The sequence below is a fragment of the Furipterus horrens genome, unplaced genomic scaffold (genome assembly GCF_987537825.1).
Source record: "Furipterus horrens unplaced genomic scaffold, mFurHor1.1.pri manual_scaffold_1, whole genome shotgun sequence".
Taxonomy (NCBI): domain Eukaryota; kingdom Metazoa; phylum Chordata; class Mammalia; order Chiroptera; family Furipteridae; genus Furipterus; species Furipterus horrens.
The window spans coordinates 83,309,690-83,331,188 of record NW_028327171.1 but is presented as its reverse complement, the minus strand read 5'-3'; the positions used below and the strand labels follow the sequence as shown (position 1 = coordinate 83,331,188).

The window sequence follows — 21,499 nt, the reverse complement described above, 5'->3', positions numbered from 1 at the left end:
CCTAAAAAAATACCTTCACAGAAACATCTAGAATAATGTTTGATCAATAACTAGATACCAGGGCCTAGCCAAGATGACGCATGAAATGAAACATCATAACCTGCAATGAATTCTGCCTCCTTAAATTTATCCATTTTTGTAGCCCCCTCTAACATTGAATCTGGACTAGTCTTGTGATTTTCTTTGACCTGTAGAATGTGGTAAAAGTGGTGCTGAGCAAGTTATCCTCCTAGACCTTACAGCTTTCACTGTTGCTGTCTTGGAACCCAGACTGCATGTGAAGAAAGCAAGGTTGTTTTGTTAGAAAGGCTTCAAGAAGTAGGTGGCCCTGGAGGAGAAAAAACTGTGAGGTAGGCAGAGGTCCAGCCAAGTTGGCTTTTCTAGTTATCTCACCTGAGACACCAGACATGTGAGAAATGCCGTCTTGGATCCTTGATGCTCCAGTGGAACTTCAAGGTTACTTGGCTAAATGATGTGGTACAAAGCCATCCCAACTGAGTCTTGTTCAAACTACCTGATCTTGAGTAAATAAATGGCGTTGGGTTTTAAGTAACTAAGTTTTGGAGGGGTCTGTTGTGTTACAACAGATCATTGGTATTTGCACTAATGATTTCTGTAAAATAATTATTCTAAATGGAGATATTTAAGATCCAGAATATTATCTTGTTATGGTATAAATAATAATGCTAGTTTGTGCAAGACATTGAAAATACCAAATCTTGCCTCAGATAAGCTTATGATTTCATATTACTATTTTCAGAAGGACTAATGTTTACATGGGACTAGTCTTTCTCAGCTGAAGTTCTTGTCTAGTTACTATAAATTGTGGATTTGTCTTTCACCTGAATCAAGCTTTCTAGAAGGAAAATAAGAAAATCAAATTATTTACTCCCCAATACTTCTTAACCTAACCATATCAATCTTCTGTCTCCTCTTTCAGTCTTGACCATACTATGCCCATCAGCTCAGATTTGGGGGATGTTAAAGGGAAGAAATAAAAGAGGAAAAAAAGTGGGGAAAAAAGGATATAAGGAACAAGTCAGAAGAGATGAAGAGAGAAATTAATGTACTCTGGAGCAAGATGCAGAAGTAAATTTAAAACTAAAAGGAGAATTTGAGGGTTCCTTTTCTTTTCATCTTCTGGGGCACAGAGAGGTGAATTCAGCGTTACATTAATCAGAGTTCAGCATCTTCCATGGGTACATATTTTAGTTTCATAGACTTCAAACTTCTAGTGTTAAGTGAGTCACTTTTCATGAACAGATGCTAATTTTCCCTCTGTGAGGCAATCTGTCCTGGAGAGCCTATCTGGAACACCTGGCTCTGGGAGCAGAGAAGAACAAAGGGTATAGAACAGAGAAAAGCAGGAAGGCACAAAGAAAGGTCAGTAACCTGGCTAAGAAAAGCTTTCTTGATACCTTTCTCCCTGCCCTTCATTGACTACCAGATAGAAAAAGAGAGCGGTAGGGTTGTAGAGATATACAAACTGGTGAATTTAAGCTTTTTCAATAATGGAGTACAAATTGCTACTGAGAGGTTTTCCAATGGAGAAACCTACAGGCTCATTTCTAAGGTATAATATATGGGAAAGTTGAGGTTGGCCTTTGTCACCAAGGTTAGCAGGTTTTTGTGTACTTAACATTCCCCTGGGGTCACAGTCCAGAGGGTAGGGAAATACAGGCATAACTCAAAGAAATTGTGGGTTCTGTTCCAGACAACTGTATTAAAGCCTGTATCTCAATAAAGCAGTTGTAAACTTTTTGCTGGTAGAAAGTCTTGTTTTTGTTTATAAAAAGAAATGCCACATCTATGAAGCTCAATAACATGAAGTACAATAAAACAATGTGCGCCTATAAAAGAGATTTCAGAACTTCTTGACACTTCTGGGTATAAATCCATGAAAATCTGGTTAAATAAATAAATGAGATAAATCAAAGAATAGTAGTTTCACAGGTGACAAAAATATAAGCTTGTTATGAATTTTAGCATACTTATTTGAATAACCAGAAATTTTAAAGTCATGAAACTTCCCCAAATTCAGTGGGCATCAAGTTGGTGGACTAGTTAAAATGATGGGTCACATGCACAGAGTTTCAGATTCAGTAGATTTTTAATTTTATTTAATTGATTATAATATAAGAATTATTTATTTTGATGCTCAAATTGTCACTTCATGCTGGATTCTGTGTCCATTAGGTGTGTACCCATTATTTTTTGAGTATGTCTTTGCTTTCTGACTTAAGATATTTAGAACTCATCTTGGATTTTCCCTGCCTTAGGAGCCATGTTCCTTTATGTGGAAAATTATTTTTATAATTCAAAATCTGGGCTTTAGGTGTGCTCATTGCTAATGGATTGTCACTGCTTCCAGACCTTATGAATGAGCAGAGCTAGAGTCTATATGTGATGTATATCGTAAACATGAACATATGTAACTTTTTGTGTATTAACACCCCTTTGCATCTATGTTTACTTCTGTGTTGTTTATTTACGGGGCAGCAAAAATAGGTTTATAATTGTGTTGAGTACGTGAAACAGAGTTTATTCTTGTATTATTATTTTCTTTTTTCTTTTTATTTTATTGTTGTTCAATTACAGTTGCACTATTATTTTAATTATTGCATTATTTTCTATATGAACAACTATAAACCTACTTCTGCCCTGCCCTGTATATAAATAATTTATTGAGTACATATTGAAATATACATATTATTTCTATATATATGTATGTACTGAAAACCATGAGTTTGTATTTATGTATATATCCAATTTCAACCCTACACTACAGGCTTTTATTTTTAAAGACACATGGAAATTATTTAGTTCAAGTATTACAACTAAAAAGTATTATCACACTCCTTCCTTTGAATCATTCACCTTTATTGTAGCCATAAGTTTTTCTCTCTTGAATAAGAAGTTTATGACTGATTCGTGTATTTGTTTGACAGCCATCTTCCCTGGAGGATATGTGTCCTTCAACATTTATTGTGTGTAGCTTTTCATTCTTAATATTTCTGATTGTTTTCAAATTCTTAATGAATCCAAGTTCTCTTCCTTTCCATATTTGTAAATCCATTATTCCAGAGGAAAAAAAATGGCTCCAATTATTCTTATATGTTTACCTGTTTGACTGATCATCTGGTATGTAACCAATTTCTGATCTTTACCCCCAACTCCCATCCATGTTTTGACACCCTTCTCTCTCTGCTTGTGGTTTGACTCTCTATTTTACATTGCCACCCCATGTGGATACCCTCCTCACTAACTATGGCTCTGACTTCCCACACCCTCCAGCACACCCATTCACCTGTCTGTCTTCCTGACCCTGATGGGTCTCTGAAGGAATGCCCTCCTCTCTCTGCTCTGGCTTGGATTTCCCATATTGGGTTGTCTATTACCTGGGCACTTTTCTTGCCCCTTGGTTCTGATGCCCCATGCCAGGCTGCCTCTCCCCATCGTATGATGGATGTCTTATTCACCCTACTGGTGGTCTGACATCTCACATCAGGCTCCCTCCCTACACTTTGTCCTCCCCCTTGTAGATTCCCTCCTTATCCCATTGGGCTCTAATATCTTCTCTGGGCTAGCACTTCTCTTTATCCCCATAGACACCTACCTTCTTCTTCCTCGGTTAATAACATTAGGACTGAAATGATCAGGAATGGAAGGTCTCAGCTAGGTTGTTTAAAATATGAAGAAACAGAAGTTCAGATGCTGATGTAGCTTGTCCATGGTCACAGGGCAAACTAGAGACAATGTCAGCACAAATCCAGGTCTCCCTGAGTCTAAGCTGGGTGAGAGCAGGGACCTTGCCTCTCTTGTTCGCTATTTTATCCTCAGCACCTAATACAATGCCTTCATTGAGTAGAATGAATGAATAAATGAATTATTCACTCTTTGGTTTTCTCTTTTTCTTTATTGTCATCTTGACATAAGTATGTACAAAAATTAATTATTTTATATATTTGTCTATAATCAATAGAAATTCACATCTTCATATGTCAACATCTAAATTTCTGTGCGTAGGGATTTCTTCCATTCTATGATTTTCTGAAGTTCCTAGCTGGAAAGCTGGCATCCGGATGAAGATACAAAAAGCACTAGGAAGCTATGGTTATATCCCAGGATTCTAACACTTTCAGAAAATGTAGAAGAGTGAATGTCTGAGCACTACCAAAATCAGTTTTTCCATCACTAGACTATAACCCCTTCAAAATATTTGGTACCCCACAAGAGAAAAACACCAGTGTCCTCTGATAAACATGGGCCCCATGAGCAAGCCATTCCTGCAATCATACCACTGAGCCAAGACTATTCTACAGGTTGTGCAGGACGGGGCCTCCATAGCATGGTCCTAAGAATGCTAGCTCTGGGAGCTTCTCAAGAAGAGGATTCTGTGGTTAAATAATACTAAGAACTTGACACATCACAAAGTACATGAACATATTAAAGTCTCTGAAAACAACAGTGGAAGAAAACTTAACTCTATGTAACCTAGTGTTGCCCAAATTACCTTAAGTACAGAGCTCCGTTTGGAGAAATACCAGCCAAAGTCTCCTTTCTTCATTTATGCAATGGGTGAAAATATCTGTTATATGGGATTATTGTACAGAATAAGTGAGATAAAGATATGTAAAATGCATAGCATAGTGCTTGGTATTTTTTTTTTTATATTATTTATTGAAACTGGTTCCATTTATTACTGAAAAAATAATAGAGTTATTATAATTGAAAAAATAATAAGTGCATAAGGTGAAAACTTCAAATCACAAAAAGAAGGTAAAATAAAAAATACAGTTCTCCTCAGATTCCTCAGATTCCCAAGAGGAATTTAAGTACACTTCTAGGCATTTTCTGTGCATGTAGACATATCAGAAATGGATGTTTTAAAATCTATTCACAGTAAATGCAATAATGGGTTTGCACTCATTTATTTTGTGCTTCTGTAGCATTACCTCAAAGATACTCTATTTTCAGGGACATCAATACGTGTTCTTGAAAACCCTGGGTGGGGTAAAGATTAGAGCCTATAATCATGTCCCCTGAAGCTATTCTCTGATACAGTGAATATTGCAGAGAATAGGGAAAAATATACAGTTGTTTGGGGTGCTGAAAAAACTCAGCTGAAACGTGTCGCCTTGGAAAACTGTCCTTAATTCACTGGAAATAGAACTCTGATTGAGAAGGTGAATTCATTCATTTATTCTTTTAGTTGTGGATAGAGAAGAGATAGGGAATAAAACATGAGACCTTGGGCCATTGAGAGGCAGAGCTACAGCTACAGGGGCACCAACTGATGTTGACTCAGATAATGGCTTAGTTTGCTGGGACTGCTGTAACTAAGTATTGGAGTGGCTTAAACCACAGAAATGTATTGTCTCACAGTTCCGGTGGCTAGAAGTCCAAAATCAAGGTGTTGTCAGTGTTGGTTCCTTCTGAGGGCTGGGAGGGAAGGGTCTGTTCCAGGCCTCTCTCCTTGGATTGTAGATAGCTGTCCTCTCGCTGTGTCTCCTCATACTCTGTCCCCTTCTCTGCATATCCGTGTTCAAATTTCCTCTTCTTATAAGGACACCACCAATCATATTGAATTAGGCCCCACCATGATGACCTCATTTTGAATTGATTACCTCTGTAACAACCCCATTTCCAAATAAGGTCGTCGTGTGAGGTACTGGGGGTTAGGCTTTTAAAATATGACTCATTAGTGGGCCAGAATTCAGCCCCTAACAGATAGTTTGTTATTTAGGCTTCAGTTTTTTCACCCTGTGCCTACTGTGCCCATTCACCACCTGCAGCTGTCCACGTGTGGGCTCCTTTAAGAAGTGCAAGTACTGGACTCAAGTGTGAGTATCACTCTTTAACCTCTTGTTGACAACCTACTTCATTTCCCCACGGAGGAGTCTGTGTGGCCTGAGTGCCTGCTGGCCTTCCTCTGCAAGAGCCTCCTGATGAGAAAGCACAGGCAGTTAAGCCATGCGCGGCCAGCAGGTCCACGGCCTTCCTGATTTCCTCTCTGGCTTCTTTGGCGTTGTACCCTTCTTCACTTCCTTGCTTACCAGGACATTTGCCCTTTGACCCTGTTAGTTATTCCCTCCCCTTCTTCTTTATTGCCCTGATTATCTTCCTTTTCCCATACTCCAATCACTTTTTTCATGTTCTTATTCAGTGAAGGTGAGGAAATTGCAAGCCGAGTATGCACCTTTCATTAGGTGATGAGAACTCTATCCTGCCTGACTGTCCTCAAAATTTTTAAAAAATGAGGACATCTGCCTGACAGGTCACTGAAAGAAAAAGTTATTTTTATTTTTTGGAATAGTTTCTAGTTAAAGTTCTTGGCTTGAGAAGAAAAGAAGTCAGTTGTTTTTCGCCCAAGAGTGGATCTTTGGTTTGGGTTCCCATGGCTTCCTGGCGTGCGTGTGACCTCAGGGTGCTGGTGGCCATCGTGTGTGGGCTGCTGACCGCCATCGTTTTGGGACTGGGCATCTGGAGGGTCATGGTCAGGATCCAGAGAGGTAATATCATCCTACTATGTTTAACTTAGAGTGAGAGAAGGCATTGAGCCTCTGTCCCTGCCACCTGCCACATTACTGAGAAGTGCCATGGTTAGGCTGAGGCTGCCCACCAAGGAGCTACTTATGAAATATAGAAGACAGGGGTCAATTGCTGGCTGGCATCTGGTTGTATATACACGGCTACCTGTGTGTGAGTGGACATGGCAACGGATGACATGGCTGAATTGGCCTATTTATGCTCTTCTAACTCCAGACTGAATGGATAGCAGAGTAATAATTAAAATCATTAATAATAATTTGGATTTGTTCAGCTACATATGATAAAGGAAAGTAGTTATGGACATACATGTACACAAATAATCAAACACACACAGAGCAAAACTGCATTTCAAGAACGAAGTTTAAGAATATGTTCTCTAGGATTAGAAATAAAATATGATATGCACACAAAGTACTTACTTTTCAGTGTAGAAAACTACTCAAAAATTCCAGTAATTTAGAAAACAGTTTTCCTGGTTACTCAACAAATAGATTTTTAGCCAGCTGCCATGTGTTACAGCCGATCCCAGGAAAGGGGGTGGGGAGGGCAATAATGTATAACACAATGATGTTAAAGGAAAGCCCCAGAAACTCACAACAGAGACTTTCCGCAACTTTCATAGGGTTCCCTGGGCAGGTTCTCTGTAAAGAATTCAAAGCCGGATGTGCTCAGCACTCTCCTTTTGTAAAAAACAAAAAGTTTCTAATGAAACCAAATAAATAAGGGTAATTAATGGTGGTCAGGAGAGGGCAGAAGAAAAGGTGCTCTGACTTCTGAGAGGGTAACTGCGGAGGGTAGAAGGTGGGAGGACAGGAGGAGCAAGTGCACGGTACTAAAGATGTTGGCTGCTATGTGGTCACTGAGAAAAGATCTGGGTTTCTTTTCCCCCACCAAAGAACGATGTTTCAAGAATACTGTATTAATAGGACTTAGAGAACTAGCATGAGAAAATTTATCAGAACAAAAACAGTAAAACTTAAACTTGAGGAAAATGTATTTTTATTTGTTTGTTTAAGGCTTATAAAGTAGTTCACTTGAAATTTAAAACAATTGGGAATGCTAGAGTTGGTCCGATTAAAGCTCCTAAATTATAAGACCTTATGTAAAGGTAAACCTAAAAAAAAAACCAAAAAAACTTTCTCCCCGCCCCGCCACCTGTTTTTCTTCCTTCCCTTATTTGACATCTACTTTTAAAGGGAAATTTGTGGTGACTTAGAAAGGATACAGGTACAATAGAACCATTTAAAACAAGGACCAAAGTACACAAATATCTTAAGAAAGAGAACACGGTGGGGAACAGAAAGTATATGAAAGTCAAAGGTTGGGGGGTAGTGCTAAAAATAAATACAAAGCATATCCCTGAGCTTCCTGAGGGCTAAGGCCCCACTGGAAGCACAGAGTAAGTAACAAAGGTCCCACACAGAAGCATGCCAGCTCCTCAGAAAAGAAAAATGTTTCCTTGCTCTAAGCAGAATTTAAATTGTCTCTTTGTATAAGGGATACCCCTCAGGTTTTTGGGTAAACCCAACTGAACAGGAAGGGGTTACTGCTATCATTTAAAGAGAAAGATTGAAAGACTGATATTGCTTGCTGTTGTATTCTGTCTTGCGCATTTTATTCAGATTTTGTTGTAGTTGGGAAATTTGGGTTCATTTCACTTCACTGCCTTCTACTCATCCTACTCCATCTCATCTCATCCCATTTGGTCCCTTTACCTGGGTATAGAGATGAATTGTTTTTAAATTTATTTTTTAAGGGGAGAATCATGGGTATTTCATTATTTTATATTGTAAAACTGACAATTTAAAAATTTCTACTGTATTCTAGGTACTATGCTAAAAAATTCACATACCTTATTTCATTTAATCCTAACAACCACTTTTTTTTTTTAAGATGGGGGGAAGGGAGAGAAAAAGAGAGAGAGAGAAACATTGATGTGTGAGAGTAATATCAACTGAATGCTTTTCATATGCACCTCTACTGGGGACGGAACCTGCAACCCAGGCCTGTGTACTCCCAGGAATCCAACCCTTAGCCTTTTGATTTGCAGGGCGATGCCCAATCAACTGAACTACACTGGCCTGGGCCTGATAACCTTTTTGAGGCAGATATTATTATATCTGTATTACAGATGAGGAAACAGAGGTTCATAGAATGTTTTAAAGCTTACCTAGTTGGAAAGCATTGGGTCTGGATTTGAGTCCAGTCATTCTGGCTTCAGTATCTGTGCTCTTTATTCCTACACTATTCTGCCTAACTAGAAGCAAGATAATGGTAACCCAATCAATAAACTCATCTTTCCTTTTTGAGGCAACTGTGGCTGAAAACCCTAATTCATAACGATATTCAGTAATCAGTAGAATCAGAGCATTTTGTGGTTTTGCTTGGCAAAGTTAGGCTCTTTGGGATATTACATTGTTTTCAAGTCAGTGAAATCTATTTGATTAATGCTGCTTCTGGAGTGTAGATTAGTATTCTTGCTTCAATTTTAAGGTTTTCTGAGTCTTTGAATGGTATCCGTAGATTTTTGGCTGTGGAGTAACTGCCACAACTTTGCCACCTTTGCTATATTGTGCAAAAGCACTTCCTCCATCTTTGTAATGTTAAATGATTATCTGCCATTGGTCTTCTAATCTAGAACAGCAAAGGAGATTACATTCAGACTGCATTGCCTGAAACAGTTAATTTTCTGCCAGTGTTCATGCTGGTGACTGCCTTTAATAGAAAGATTTCTCACATGCACACAGACCCAACATCTACTGACCATCAGATAAATCACAAATGTGCTCATTTCTGTCTAATTATTTTGAGTTTACCTTTTTTATTTTTTAAGTGAATCATTGGTTTAAGTATCAAACAAGGGCTTCAAGACATGGCCTCCAGAACACCAGTGATCTTTTGTATAGTATACAAAAGGTTTTTATTCTGCCTCTATTTCTTAATAAGACCTCTCGGAAAACATCTTGGTTCAAGGCTCTGGCCTTGATGAGGTTGACGGCATTTTATGCGTATAGATGAGACTTCTTTTAAAATTGTTAGTTTAGTCTTTGGCATTTTTATATGCTGCTGATGGAAATATTATAACGATCTATGTTTTTACCAAAGCATCACAATATTTTTGAAATATTGTGTATATATATGTGTATATATATGTGTGTATATATATTTGAATACATGTTAAATAAAGATATTTATGTATATATAAATAATATAGATGTAAACACAGATATAAATGTGTATTAGTCCACAAAAGTATTGCCAGGTGTAATACTTACTCTATTTATGCTCTCAGAAACAAGATGTCCTATGCATTTGAAGTTTTGTTTGGTAAAAACTTTTTCAAAACTATTGGTGACTTTTGCAATTTTCAAACGGAGCTCAAGATTTGGAGCTCTTCTCTGATGCTATCAGGTTGCCTGAAACTCTTTATTCAGAGTTTCACATGGCCTTCTCCTTCTGGTTTAGGTTTCAGGTTAAATGTCACCTCCTCAAAGAGACCATTCCTACCCATCCAGTCTAAGGTTATCACCCCACTCTTCTTCTTTCGCATGTATTTTTCATAGCTTTTATCACCTCATAATTTCTTAATTATGTGTTTGCTATTTTCTGTCTCTCAATTTCTAGAAAGAAAGCTCTTAGAATAAGCCAGGGACCTGATTTATTAGTCTGTATTTCCTATACCTAAGATAGCACTTGAAATATAGTTGCCAATACAGAGATGATGAGTAAATAAGAGAATTATGTAAAAAGAAAGAAATTGAACTAAGAGTTGTCGAATAGCTATATTCAAAGTGAAATAAGTTACCAATTCCTTGTGATTTGCTTCAAAATATTAAAATAAATGTAATTCTGGATTTGTTTACATAGTTAACACAGACACTATTTTAGTTTTCTTCTTCTGCTTCAAGCCATGCAACATATTGACCATTTCTGTGACATTGGCTTCATTAAGATATGTCCAACTACATGTGTCCTCTTTTGTTTAACCTTATGATCAACAATCTTGTAGGATGCTTTTGTGTTTGGCAAATCTAAGTTTGACAGCCCTCTGACATTTTCACTTTGGGCGTCTTCTTAGAATAATATCCTCCTTACCTTACATATCTTCAGAATGGACAGATAGATATAAGGTGCTCCATCTCTGATGTAGCTGTGCTTCCAGTAAGAAGAACATTGTAACACAAGAAGCACATCTTTTCTCTCCCATCACACTTGATGATAAAAATAAAATTAAAGCATAATTAAGCTTCATTGTCTATCATTCCATTGACATTTTCCAACTTGTGCTAGGCCTGAAGTAATCAGAGATATCCAAAATCATAACAGTAGGAGACGTTTTCTCTACCTCTTATGAATGGTGGCGTATCTTAACCTCATAACATATTAGCTATGATGATTATACCTCTTCTGGATCTTAGGACTTCCTGCTCTCTCTCCTCATGACTGCTTTTCCCACTCCCCTCCAGATGCTCTAATCTTCATTACCTATCACAGGGCTTGCTTATGCCTCAGGCTAACGAGAGACTTCAGTAGGTTGAAATATTCCCAGGTTAGACTTTATAGCATTGAAATCCTTGTACGATAAGAACTGTGTGTTGTGGGGGAGAGGTCAAGGAGAGTTTACTGATTCTCAGAAAGTTATTTGTCCACAGATACTTGGCTTTCATTTTACTGAATTACAGTACTTTCCCAAGAGACAACCTTGAGAGACAACCTTGATAATAAATCAGACTCATATGACTCTTCCTGGAGGACAGGTTGCATTTGGGGGTTCAAGGAAAAATGATCCAGAGAAGTGTTTTCTGAAGAGAAGAAGTTGGGCTTTAGGCAGCTGTAGTGTTAGTCTTGATTCTGCTTTTGTAAATCTGTCTTCAGTTTTGTTACCAGTCTTCCTTCCTGCTTCTTCATACTACCAGTCTCTAAAATCAAGAAAATAATTCTTATAAAAGGGAAGAAAAATTTTTGAGGAATAAATTTTGTTATGTAATTGGCCAAGGGGCATGCATTATTTTAACTTTAGCATTAATGATGTTCAAATCGCTGATCCCATTTTTAAAGCCAATTTTTTTTGAGAATTTATATGAGTTTATTTGAGCCAAAACTGATGACAACTGCCAAGAAACAAGGTCTCAAATGCTCCCTAAAGTCACTTTCTTAAATTAAGGGGCTAGAACTTTGGCTTAGTGGATTTTTCCTTGATTTCCAGGTATTAGATATATTTACTTGAAATTCTGAATACAACCAGCATCCATGGATCTTTGATAAGACAAGTTATTGAAGAAGATATACTATAGACTATGGTGGTGAATAGTGTGTACCTTAGAGTTTGGGGGCAGGGGGAAAGTACAAGAGTAGGAGAGAAGAAAAAGCTTTGGAGCCAAACTGCCTGTGTTAAATTACAGTGCCAGCACTTACTAGCTGAGTAAATTTCTGCAAGTTCCTCAACTGTTTTTTTGTCTCAATTTTCCTGTTATGGGGGTAATATTAAACCCTCCCTTATAGGGCTGTTGTGAGGATAAAATGAGTTAATACATTTACAGGTTTCAGATGATGTCTAGTATGCTGTAACCAGTAAATGCTGGCTACTACTTTAATCTATGAATTTTTAGGTAATTTAGTGCATAGTTTTCTCCATTCCCTGAATTATACCTTGAATAGATGCTATTGACCTAGATTAGACCTTTGGATTGAAAGAAACAATTTATCAAATGAAAAGTCTACAATAGGTTTAATCATTAAGTTCAATTGACTAGAACTGCCATAACTTCCTGCAGTTATTTTTTTTAATATTTATATTACACCATACCATGGAGGAAAAGTTTATTAAAGTATTAACCAGTTTACTGAAATATCTGAGTAGTTAACATTGAACAACCTTTATCTTAAGTAAAGATTACTGTTTATGTAATTATTTGTTTAGAAATTTTCCTCAGTGGATTAAACTTCCCTAAACATTGTTCTCTCATTGAAGAGTAAACTTTATCCTCACCTGAATATTTCAAATTTATGGCCTGGGCAAATAACAGGTGCCTGGATTTTAAACCCCTAAAGACTCTTAATCAGACACTAGAGTTTCCTGATGGAATTTCTTTGACTAAGGAAAGATATTTTTATTCCCACACTTAATCAAACTAGACTGTTCAAGTTGGTTTCTAATTTTGTCTAGTTTAGGAGAAGGAATTCATGTTTTCCATTTGAATTTTTAATATTTTATGTTATTTTCTCAAGCAGTATGATGTATGTGTCACATATGTTCTGCATTTAGTTTTCCATAATGTGTAGTAAAGGTTTGAAATTAGGGCTAATATTTATGGAAGTCTTACTACAATTTGAAAAAATGTAAGGAAATGTTATTGATATCATACCAATTTTATATAAAAAAAGAAAACACTGCTATTAAACATGTTTCAGTATACGAATTTTCAAGAAAAAGAAGCTGGTGCTCACCTGCTCGTCCTGTGGTAAAGGCAAGCATTGTTCTGATGAGCGTGGCTGAGTTTGTTGAGCATTGTCCTGCAAAGCAAAGGATCACCAGTTCGATTCCTGGTCAGGGCACATGCCTGGGTTGTGGGCCTGGTCCCACATTGAGGCACATGTGAGAAGCAACCTATTGACATCTCTCACACATGTATGTTTCTCTTTCTGTCTTTCTTCCTCCCTTCCCCTCTCTCTAAAAATAAATAAATAAAATCTTAAAGAAAATAGAAAGTAAAGGCAAGAACTATGGAGAGGGAGCAGGGGCACTTGATTAGTAACCAAGAGATCTGAATTCTAGTCCCTAATCAACCATCAATTAATTATTGATCTGGATCATGTTACTCTTTATCAAAATGTACTCTGTGTGTATTGTATATAAAATAAGGAAGTTGGGCTAATGAATAGCTAATGTCACTCCAATGAGTCCATAATTATAAAAATTAATTATATAATATAAACAAGGCATTTAATCTTTCTGAATATGACCTTCTTTACATAAAACACAGAGGCTTAAAAATACCAATACTAATTTTGTTATGTGAGGTATTTCAGAGGGCAGGATCTTGAACCAGGGAGCCAGGTGTTAAAAATGTGATTACAATAGAGTGCATGGCTCAGCTTGGGCTTGATCTCCTCAATCAAAATGCAAATGGCAAAAAAGCCAGTCAGCACACATTTGTTGGGTACCTTCCATGCATCTGGCATTGTGCAAGGACCCAAAAATATAAGCCATGGTCCGTGCTCTAAAGGGAGTCAAAATATTCGAGTGTAAGAATGACTCCTGATTTACAGCAAAAAAGGCAGACTGAGTAAATACAGATGGGTTTCCTTTCTACTAGCAAACATAAGAGGGCTGTGAATAAAATACAACTAATTTAAATATATAAGCAGGCTTTCTTTCTTGAAAGTAAATCCCAGCTTGCAGAAACTAAGAGAAAAGTTAATACCATAAAAGCAAGTAGCTACTGGCATAAGCTCTAGTGACTGGGGTTTGTGGCTTCCAAGCATACATGGGGACAAGAGGCAAAACTTGTACCTGCGTGAAGTGGGGACGCTGGGTCTGAGCCAGAGGCATAACAACTGAAGCTCTAAAGCGTTGCCTTCACCATAAAAAGAGATTAAAAACGTTCTTCTCACTACCCAGAGAAGTAACTCTATCATCTGTTTAGGGTCATGAATAGGGAGGGAAAAGTCACTACGAGTAATGAAAACCCCAGTGTATAGAATCTAAATTTGTCCTATCTGTACAGTGCAGAAACTCCTAGTGAGAAGCAATTTATGTTTGCATATTAACCTTGTATCTCAAAATCAATCGTGCTACGATCATGTTATTTCCAGGGTTTTGTTTGTTGTTGGTGGTTTTTTTTTTTTTCCTTGTGTGTGTGTGTGTGTGAATCTTTGGGATTTTCTACATAGACAATTAGGTCGTCTCTAAACAAAGACTTGTAATTTCTCCCAATCTGAATACATTTTATTTCCTTTTTTTGTTCTATTGAATTAGCTGGGACTTTCAGTATAATGTTCAATAGGAATAGTGAGAAGGAACCAACCTCCTTGCCATGATCTCAATCATAGGGAAAAGCATTTAATATCTCATAATTAAGTATGAAGTTAGCTGTAGCTTTCTTGTAGATATTCTGTATCAAGTGAATGAAATTCCCTATATTCTTACTTTGCTAAGAGTTTTGCTTTTTTTTAAATCACGAATATGAGTCTGGTGCTTTCTGTTTTGGAAGGTTATTAATTATTAATTCAGTTTCTTTATCAATATAGGCCTATTCTGATTATTTATTTCTCCTTATGTGAGTCTGGTAAACTATACACTTAGAGGAATTGGTTCATTTTATCTAAGTTATCAAATACATGGACATAGAGTTATTCATAATTCTTTATTATTTCTTAATGTTAATGGGATTAGTAGTGATGATCCTTTTTTTCATATCTGATTTTAGTATTTTGTGCTTTCTCTCTTTTTTCCCCCACAGTTAGACTAGCTAGAGGTTTGTCAGTTTTAATGGATTTTTCAAATAACTAACTTTTGGTTTCATTCATTTTTCTCTCTGTTAATTTCTTGTTTTCAACTTCATTGATTTCTGCCCTAAATTCTTATTATTTGTTTTCCTTTTTCCTTTAGACTAAATTCGATCTTCTCTCTAGTTTCCTGAGGTAAAATCTTAGATAAATAATCTGATATCTCTCTTCTTTTCTCATACATACATTCAATGCTATAAATTTACCTGTACGCATTGCTTTTGCTGAATCTCACTCACTTTGTTTTTTATTTAGTTCAAAACATTTAAATTTTTTTCTTGAGTTTTCTTTAACACACATACTATTTAGAACTATGTTGTTTAATTTCCACATATTTGGGAAATTTTCCAGAAAATTTTCTGTTACTGATTTCAAGATGAATTCTACTTTGTTTTTGTTAGTGTAGGTAGCTAGGTATTAATAAAGGAAGGGGGCAAAGGGAATCAGACATTATTAAGCGTAATAAAATAGGAACCTGAATTGAACAATACAGTTATTCCCCAGGGTATCCCCTGCCCTCTGGAGCAGGCAGGAAGAATGATTACCAGAAGGAATAAAACAGCAGGAGAAGTTCTTTAGCTGGGCATGCTCACAGTAGAAGCCAAGATGGTACAGAGAAGGTGCTTGTACTATAGGCATATGCAGCCAGAGCCAAGGTGGCAGCCATAGAGACCTGTCAGTCTAGCCACTGTCCCCCAGTTTTTGGACATTCTGCTATATATTTCATTCTTTTCTCTTTTCTATGTAGTTTGGGAAGTTTCTACTAACATATCTTTAAGCTCACTGATTCTTTTCTAGGTCATGTCCAGTCTACTGATGAACCCATCAAAGGCAATCTTTATTTCTACCTTAGCTCTTTTGGTTTAGATTCTTAAAGAGTTCTCATCTCTCTGCTTATATTACCCACTTGTTCTTGCATGTTGTCCACTTTTTAATTGTATCATAATTATTTAAAATCCCTAGTCTGATAATTCCAAAATCTCTTTCATATATAAGTCTGGTTCTGATGCTTGGCTTATCTCTTCAGGCTGTGGCATTTGTTTGTTTTTTTGTTGGTGGTGGTGGGTTTTTTTGTTTGTTTGTTTTTTAACATGTCTTGAAATTTTTCATTGAAAGTCAGATATGATGTGTTGGGTAAAAGGAAGTAAGGTACAGCCCTTACTGTAAGGTTTTAAGCTTATCTGATTAGCAGTTAGGCTATGTTTAGTGTCTGCTATAGCTGTACATATTCCTAGCAGGTCAATCTTCCCCCCATTACCCCCCACCCCTTGAAAAAATACCCTTTTAATTTTATCACCATACATTACTTTAGCTATCTTTGAACTTCATATAAAAAGAATCATTAAGCATTTTCTTTTTAATAATCTGAATACTTTTATTCGTATAATATTTTAAGATACATCTATGTTGTGCTTATTGCTTTTTTATTATTACTTAATCAATATGCCATTGTATGGATAAAACATAACTTGTTTATTCAGCCTTCTATTGATGAACTATTTGGGTGGTTTCTTCTTTCCTCCTCCTCCTCCTCCTCCTCCTCCTCCTCCTCCTCCTCCTCCTCCTCCTCCTCCCCCTCCTCCCCCTCCTCCTCCTCCTCCTCCTCCTCCCTCTACTCCTCCTCCTTCTTCTTCTTCTTTCCTTCTTTTATGAATAAAATTTCCAGGACTGGGTTCTCTGGAAAAGAAATTGTAAGTTGAAGAGTTGTCTGCATAAATATTTTAATGAATGCTCTTGGGGTCAATACTTGTGGGGGAATGACGAAAGAAGGATTGGGTAAAAGGAAAAATTGAACTGTAACACAGCTGAAGTTGGGTTGGTCCTTCAGAGTTGCCCTCTGTATTGTAGATATCTATTGCTGTCAAACAAATCACCCCAAAATATAGTGGCTTAAAATAACAATCATTTATTATCCTTCATGGTGTTCCTGGGTCCAGAATTTCAAAATAGCATGCCTTGGTAGTTCTGAATTAGGATCTCTTGTGAAGTTGCCCTCAGATGGTGACTGGAACTGAGGTAATCTCAAAATCTTCTTCACTCATATGTGGTGTCTGGGCTGAAAAGATTTAAGAAATTGGAACAGCTGAAGCTCCTCATGCTCCTATATCTCTGTGTACTTTCTCTCCTTGATATCTCCAGCATGGAGATTTCAGAATAGCCAGGTTTTTTTTTACATGTCACCTGTAGGTTCAAGTCTCCTAAGGCACATATCCTGAGTGAAAGAGAGCCAGGTAGGAGCCATATTGCCTCTCGTGATCTAGCTTGGAAGTCACAGAACATTATTTCTCTCACTGTGTTGGTTGAAGCAGATACAAAAATCCACTTGATTCCAGGAGAGGGAACAAAAACCCCACCTCTCAGTAGAGAAGTATTATCATCATACTAGCAGAGTGAGAAGGGATATGTAGTACAGCTATCTTTGGAAAATATTCTTCGAGGTATTAAAGCTGAAGGATGAACCTTTATTTCCTGGCATTGACCAATTATGGCATGGTGGTATGAGGATCTTGAATGAGCTGACTTTCTTTAGTTGGGTCAATTTCTAGACTACAACTCAGCTAAGTGTTCTCAGTTGCCAACATTCCAAAAAGCTGGAGGAATGAGTGCTTCAGTTCTAAAAAAGAAGGATTCAGGTGACATACAATAACATCCACCACAGGTGCTAGAAACATTCTTCTACAGGTCTCTTTGTGGGTGTATGCTTCCATTTGTTTTACATATCTATCTAGGAATGAAATTTTTGTGTCATAGATAAGAGTATCTTTAGCATTATAAGAATCTGTCATCACACAGCTTTCCAAAATGGTTGTACCATTTGAAGTTCCCAGCAGCAATTTGCTAGAGTCCCAGTTACACATCTTCAGCAACATTTGACATGATCAGTTTTGTAATTGTGGCTAAAAAACTGCTGGGGTGTGGAATGATATTTCACTGTGCTTTTAAATTGCATTTATCTGATGACTAAGATGCTGAGCATTTTCATGTGCTTAGTGCCTGTCCATGTATCTTCTGTAAAGTGTCTATTTAAGTCTTCTATGCATTTTAAAAAATGGGCTTTTTTGCATTCTTATAAGTAATGGATACCTTAACAACTTTGGGTTTCATATACATACATGGTATATGTTTTCATTTAGTTATATGTTTTTTGCTTTGTTCTGTTTTTATTTTTTATCAGCGACTCATTTTAAAATTTTATTCTTTTTTAGTTTTTTCTAATATCTTTTTTCTTCATTTTTAAATTGTTTTTCTATTATAATTGTCCCATTTGTCCCTTATTGCTCTCCCCTATTACGCCCCACAGTCAATCCCCACCCCATTGTCCATGTCCATGGGTCATTTATACTATTTCTTTGGCTAGACCCTTCCCTTTATTTCCCCCCTTTTCCTCCATCCCACCTCCCCCCAGTCATTGTCAGTCTGTTCCTTGTTTACATGCCTCTGGTTCTATTTTGCTCATTTGTTTGTGTTGTTCATTAGGTTCCTGTATTAGGTGATATTATACGGTATTTGTCTTTCACTGCCTGGCTTATTTCACTAAGCATAATACTCTCCAGTTCCATCCACATTGTTGCAAAAGGTAGGAGTTCCTTCTTTCTTTCTGCTACATAGTATTCCATCGTGTAAATATATCACATTTTTTTTGATCCATTCATCTACAGATGGACACTTTAAGATTTTCTCTCAATGAGGTCTTTCACATATTTTGTTAAATTTATTTCTAAAAACTTTATGAATTTTGTTTTAATTTAAATGAAAATGATTTTATAATTTTATTTTCCCATTGCTATTATATGGAACTAATTAATTTTTTGTATATATGTTGCATCACATAGCCTTGCTAAATTCATCTATTAATTCAAGTAGCTCTTTTCGAGACACCTTAAGATTTTAAACATATTTGGAGAGCTGCAAGTAAAAACCACAATGAGATACCACCTTACACCTGTCAGAATGGCCATCATCAACAAATCAACAAACAACAAGTGCTGGCGAGGATGTGGAGAAACGGGAACCCTAGTGGACTGTTGGTGGGAATGCAGACTGGTGCAGCCACTGTGGAAAACAGTATGGAATTACCTCAAAAAACTAAAAATGGAACTGCCATTTGAACCAGTGATTCCACTGCTAGGATTATACCCGAAGAATCCTAAAACCCTAATTCAAAAAAACCTATGCACCCCTATGTTAATAGCAGCCCTGTTTACAATAGCTAAGTGCTGGAAACAACCTAAGTGCCCATCTGTAGATGAGTGGATCAAAAAACTGTGGTACATCTACACAATGGAATACTATGTAGCAGAAAGAAAGAAGGAACTCCTGCCATTTGCGACAACATGGATGGAACTAGAGAGAATTATGCTTAGCGAAATAAGCCAGGCAATGAAAGAAAAATAAGTTATGCTGTCACCTATTACAGGAAACTAATGAACAACACAAACAAACGAACTAAAAGGGCAAAGACTAGAATAGTAGTCAGTAGGGGGGAGCGGGGAGGGAGAGAAGGGGGAAAAGTAAGGGAAGGGTCTAGTCAAGGAACGTGTATGAATGACTCATGGACATGGACAACGGGGAGGGATATAATTGTGGGAGAAGGGATGGGCTGGGAGGAGGGAGCAATGGGGGGAAAATGGGACAACTGTAATTGAATAACCAAAAAATAAAAAAATAAAAAAAAGATTTTAAACATATTTGATGATGTCATGTGAGACAAAAGATAATTCTGTTTCTTTTTTTAAAAAAATCATCACCTGAGGATATGTTTACTGATCTGAGAGAGAGAGAGAGAGAGAGAGAGAGAGAGAGAGAGAGAGGAAACAAGTGTCAGTGTAAGAGAGAAACATCAATAGGTTGCTTCCTTCATGTGCCTTGACCAGGGATCAAACCTGTAACATTTTGGTGTACGAGAAGATGCTCCAACCAACTGAGCCAAGTGGCCAAGGCTCCTCCTTTCTTAACTTTCTGGGTTTTTTTTTCTCTTACCTTGCTTATAGCACTGACTAGCATCTTCAGTACAATACTGCATAAAAGTGGTTAGAGAAATTATATTAAACTTTTTTTTCTGTTAATCGTAGGGGGGAAAGCAGTTGTTATTACACTCTTAAGTATAATATTATTGAAAGTGTCAACACAGATGAATTTTATTGGTTTGAAGAAGTTCCATTTTATTCCTTGTTTACTGAGAGTTAAAAAATTGTCAGATGTTTTTTGCCCCCTGTACTTACTGAAATGATCATATAGTTTTCTTCCTTTATTTTGAAATATGGTGAATTAAATTGATTCTTTATTGTTAAGCCAGCCTTGCACTCCTGGGATAAAGCTCACTTGTTCATGATGCATTATAGATTTTATATATTGCTGGATTTAATTTGCTGCTATTTTTATGTGGGTCTTTGCTTCTGTATAAATGAAGTTAATTGGTATGTGATTTTCTTTTCTTGTTATGTCTTTATCATATTTAGGTATCAGCATTATCCTAGGATTATGAAATATTTGAAAAGTGTATCCCTTTCTCTATTTTCTGAAAGAGAACATACAGGATTGGTATCATTTCTTTCCTAATTCACAGGTAAAATTGTCTGGGACAGTAGTTGGTTGCTTTCAGAATTTTCCCTTTATCTCTGAGTTTCAGCAATTGGACCATGATATGTCCAAGTGTAGCTTTTCTCGTATTTATTTTGTTTGTGCTTTACTGAGCTTCTTGGATCTATAGGTTAAAGTTCTTAGCCAAATTTGAAATTTGTTGACCATTATTTCTTCATATATTTTATATGCCCAATTCCAGCAAGGGAAATAAAGGAAAGAATAAACAAATCGGACTACATCAAACTAAAGAGTTTCTGCTCAGCAAAAGAAAACATCAGCAAGATGAAAAGGGAGCCCTGGCTGCTGTGGCTCAGTGGATTGAGTGTCGGCCTGTGAGCCAAGTGTCGCTGGTTCGATTCCCAGCCAGGGCACATGACTAGGTTGCACGTCAGGTCCCCAGTTGGGGGCGCAAGTGAGAGGCAAACACACAGTGATGTTTCTCTCCCTCTCGTTCTCCTTGCCCCTCTCTCTAAAATTAAATAAATAAATAAGCAAACAAATAAATAAATTATTTTTTTTTAAAGATGAAAAGGGAACCAACCGTATGGGAGAACATACTTGCCAATGATACCTCAGACAAGGATGGATCCCCAAAATATATAAAGAAATTATATGACTCAACACCAAGAAGACAGACAAACCAAATTAAAAAATGGGCAAAGGACCTGAACAGACACTTCTCCAAAGAGGACATACAGAGGGTCCATAGGCCTATGAAATAATGCTCAACATCACTAGCCATCAGAGAGATGTAAATTAAAACCACAATGAGATACCTTCTCATACCTGTCAGAATGGCCACCATCAACAAATCAACAAACAACAAGTGCTGGCGAGGATGTGGAGAAAAGGAAAC

The 21,499-nt window shown here is 37.0% G+C and overlaps 1 protein-coding gene across 1 annotated transcript in view; it reads left to right on the top strand.

The window, feature by feature from the left end:
- Positions 1 to 6,181: 6,181 nt before the first annotated feature.
- ADGRG7 (adhesion G protein-coupled receptor G7) overlaps positions 6,182 to 21,499 on the top strand; it is an 87,777-nt gene continuing 72,459 nt past the window's right edge. The window contains exon 1 of the mRNA XM_090276088.1: positions 6,182 to 6,512. Within this exon, the coding sequence (XP_090132214.1) occupies positions 6,398 to 6,512 (115 nt within the window). The 5' untranslated portion in view covers positions 6,182 to 6,397. The remainder of the gene's footprint in view (positions 6,513 to 21,499) is intronic.